At 55.2% G+C, this 4,063-nt stretch overlaps 1 protein-coding gene across 1 annotated transcript in view; it reads left to right on the top strand.

Annotated features, from left to right (window-relative positions):
* HOXC12 (homeobox C12) overlaps nucleotides 1-427 on the top strand; it is a 2,031-nt gene extending 1,604 nt beyond the window's left edge. The window contains exon 3 of the mRNA XM_029955288.1: nucleotides 189-427. Coding sequence (XP_029811148.1) covers nucleotides 189-427 — 239 coding nt within the window. The remainder of the gene's footprint in view (nucleotides 1-188) is intronic.
* Nucleotides 428-4,063: the final 3,636 nt, after the last annotated feature.

Genomic DNA, 4,063 nt, shown 5'->3' with positions numbered 1-4,063 from the left:
GCCACAAGGAGTGAAAGGGGGAAAAAGAGGATGATGAAGGTGGGAGAGTTAATAGGTAGGAGATGGGAGAGCAAGGGCCCAGGGTTGGGCGGTTAGGCCAAAGTGAAAAGGGCTGGGGAAGGAGCGAGAACACTGGGCTTGTCACCTCTTGGTCCTCTGGCCAACGCTGCTGGTTCATCTCCACCCAGGCGCGCCCTGGTACCCGATCCACAGCCGCTCCCGGAAGAAGCGCAAGCCCTATTCGAAGTTGCAGCTGGCGGAGCTGGAGGGGGAGTTTCTGGTGAACGAGTTCATCACACGGCAGCGCCGGAGGGAACTCTCAGACCGCTTGAATCTTAGTGACCAGCAGGTCAAGATCTGGTTTCAGAACCGGAGAATGAAAAAGAAAAGACTTCTGTTGAGGGAGCAAGCTCTCTCCTTCTTTTAGGGGGCAAGACACAGGCACCAGCCCCGGACTGAGCCTGTCTCTGGCAGGGAGCAAGAGTGGGGCGCTGCCTGGGACACAGTCCCCGCTTAGAACGCCAGGCAACTCTGGCAGGCCCTCCCTGGACATCCTCTTGTCTGTTTTGTTTGTGGTTCCCTCCCACACACCCCCAGCAGGCCCTGCCAGGTTCCAGAGAGAAGGGAAGACGCCAGCTAGCCGAGGAGAGAGGAAGCCCACAGCTGCAGGCAGGGGATAGGGACAGGAAAGGCAGAGATGCTGGGGAAGGACTGGTTTGCAGTGGGACTGGGGCACTGGGCCTGGGGTTGAGGATCTGGAGGAAAGGTAATCCAGGCACCCCCCTCCCACTACTTTTCTTCCTCCGTCTGAAGTCAACCTGCAGTAGGCAAAAGTGGGGACAGTGGAACCAAGGCTCCCCAAACTCCCCACGGTTGGGGTTAGGAGAGGTAGACAGGAGGGAGCAGGAGTGAAGGATCGGTGGGGAGACTGGAAGGGGTCAGCGTAGCTATGGAAGGGTAGAATGAAGTGGGGAAACCTAGGAGGAAGTGCGGTTTGGGACAACAGAGTGATCAGTAATACCCAGTAAAGTCGGGGTCTGGTCCTCTAGGCCTGGAGGCCGAAGGGGCCGAGGCACAGGCGTTTGACAGACCCTGCTGCCGACAAGGCGACCGTTAGCCTTTAAGTTCCCTCTAGGGCAGGCTGCCTGAAAAGTCTCCGGGTCCCCAGCCCTCTCCCCGAGCCTCTGCCCGCCCATTCGCTCACAGGTGTGCCGCCAGGCACTCTTCCTGCCGCCTAGGCGGCTGCGGACCGGAAGCCGCAGGCACGGAATTGAGAGCTGAGGGGGCGCGCAGCCTCAGGCTTAGTACCCACCCCAGGGACCCCCACCTGGCCCTCCAGGAAGCTCAAGAGGCTGTGAAAGAGGCTGCGAAGCGCGGCATTGATTGGCCGGGAGAGTTTCTGGCAACCGTGGCTACCGCCGCTGATTCTCCCTTCCCCGCTGGCGTTCACGGTCACGGCCGGCCAGAGGCTGGACCGGCATAATTTACGAGGCAAGAGGAGAATCTGCCCCTAAAGGGGCTACCGGCCGCAGAGGCCCCTGCTCAGCCCGGGTTTCCCAGGCTGGTGACAATGAAGGAGGGGGGCGCTGCAGCCCCCCACACAACTCCTTTCTCCCTTTTACCCACCCCCACTCCACACGCCCCCCCCCAGCGTCACCCTTTGTCTCGGGATCCTCTGCCTCTCCGCCTCCCCCGGGGCCGGTGAGGTGCAGAGTACAAGGACCAGAGCAGAAGGAGGGACACATCCTCAGAACTGGTCAGAAGCCAAAGAGTGGCTTCTTCTGCAGAGGGCCTTTTATTCAAAGCCCCCTTCAGGGCCCAGTGCCAGCCCATTAGATCTAGGCTGGTTTAAGAGAGAGAGGCCGTGGAAAAACTTGGCACCTTCCTCCGCTCTGTTTTTATCTCTCTTGGTGAGAGTTCTCGGACCTCCCTTCTGCCCACCCACCCTTGCTAGGAACAAGAAGGTGAGAAACAGGGAGCTGATGAGAGTTAAGCTCAGTCTGGACACTGTGAACTGGCCTGCCAGCTTGGAGTTCTTCCTGCCTGGGAAGAGTCTCCCCTAACACCCCCTCAAATGGCAATCCACAGAACCTCCCGCTCTCCCACCAGCACACAGCGTCAAGTCCCCAGACAAGACTGTGCAGGGGCATGGGCAGACACAGGTACAGCTGAGCCCAGCACCCCCATTGGACGCACCCCACTCCCCTGACAGTAATTGGAAGCAGGCAGCCTCATGTCCCCAAATACAGCCCTGCAGAGTGGCCGTACAATCACATGCCCTCGTCGCCCACTGGGCACCTGACACACTTCTTCACTGACATAAACTTGTTTCACCCATATACAAGTTTGCAGAAATCAGCGCCATCCCTGGTGTCTGCACAATCCCTTGTGGGCTGGCCTTGAGTGTGAGACACTCTCCCCTTTGCCTGGTCACCCTCGTACCCCTTCACTCAGCCCCCTCCTGTGACCTTGTGGGCTCTGGGGTGCTGGATTCAAGCTTCACCACTCCAGTCTGACTCCTACAGCCTACTAGAGAAGAGAGACCAGAGCACTCCAAAAGGGGTGGGGGTACAAAGATATGCAATATTCTCTTTCTGTCGCTTTAAACTTGACTTCTGTGAGCTTCTCTGTCAATCTGTGTCCTGTTCTCTGTGTCCGTTGCTAGTATCTAGTCTAGTCTCTGTGGGTAGATGCCCTCCCCAGCTCTCTGTAGTGTGACCTCCTACTCAAACGTCTGTCTTTAGCACGTTTTCCCTTTATATAGTCCTTGTACAGAGTTGCTACATCATATTAATATTAATAATAATAATTAAAACATGACTGAATGATGATGTGATTTTTTTTGAGAAAAAATGTTGGACTGGGTCCTCCTACATGGTCTTCTCCACCTAAAAAGAATGGGATTCCCAGGCTCCTAACTGTCCCCCACTTTATTTTCTCCTAGCTTTGGTGAATAGTAAAAATAATAAATGTATAATAATAAAGGAAGAACGGTGCAGGGGCAACAAAAAATATACGAGCAACCACGATCTGTTGATGAGCTGCCATCTCTAGTCCCAAGCAATTACTAGCAAAGAGAAAATTGGGGGATAGTAGATTGGGGGGGAGGGGAGGGATAGCTAAGGAGTCATGTGCCATAAAAATAATGTAGACAGCCCAGAGGAGGCTGGAACCACTTTCAGGGCCAGAAAGAGGAAGTCTCAGCTGCAGGATCCCCAGAAGTGAAGATAGAGTAGGGGTTCTAGCAGGTTGGAGCAGGGATGGAAGGAGTGCCCTGGGATGGGAGCAGGGATTGGTGGAAGGACACGTAAACTCCAGGGTCTAACCCCATGGCTTAACTCTGAGAGCACATTTTGAACACTGCACAATGAGTAGGCAGGGGACTAAAGACCCTTTGGAGCTGGTGAGAGAGACTCCATCTCTCCCAGCCAGCAATCCCCTCTGGGCCATGCCAGAGGCTAGGTCAGAGCCAAAGTCTGAGTTCCAGCAGAGCCCATGGGCCCTCTGCATCTCCACCTCACCCCTTCCTTCTAGGTGGGACATCCTCCCTTTGTCTCCACCTTTGTGCCTCTAGTCCCTGAGTTTCCCTTTCTCACAGCCTGGCTCCAATCATGGAATCTCCTCCAAATTCCCTCTCCACCCTTCTGGGCCTACTTTGGAATAGCAGGAGCTCCCACGGAGCCCAGCATCCAAGCCACACCTCCTGCCTTGAAATCTTTCTGTCTCTCTCTTCCTTAGTCCTGCAACTAGAAAAGCTAACAGCTTTAGAGTGAATCCCATTCTCCTTTTGCCCCTAACCCACAGCTTGTCTTGTGCAGCTGAGGAGTTTGGGCAGGAAGAAGATCCCAAGCTTTGGGGGCAACTCATACAAAGGCCCCAACAGAGTACAAAGCTGGGGACCAGATAGCTTTGGGCAGCCATGAGCTGGGAGAGGGACTAGGTGGCTGTGTTTGGGTCTGAATTAAGGTGGGGGTGGAAGGTTGAATCCCAGTGAATGCAGGCCGAGACTAAGCTGTTCGTAGGACACATCCTTACAGGGGACAGTTAACAGTGAAAGCATTTC

Source organism: Suricata suricatta, chromosome 10 (assembly GCF_006229205.1).
Source record: "Suricata suricatta isolate VVHF042 chromosome 10, meerkat_22Aug2017_6uvM2_HiC, whole genome shotgun sequence".
NCBI classification, from domain to species: Eukaryota; Metazoa; Chordata; class Mammalia; order Carnivora; family Herpestidae; genus Suricata; species Suricata suricatta.
Note: the sequence above shows the minus strand (reverse complement) of the source record. Positions and strands in the feature narration are given on the sequence as shown.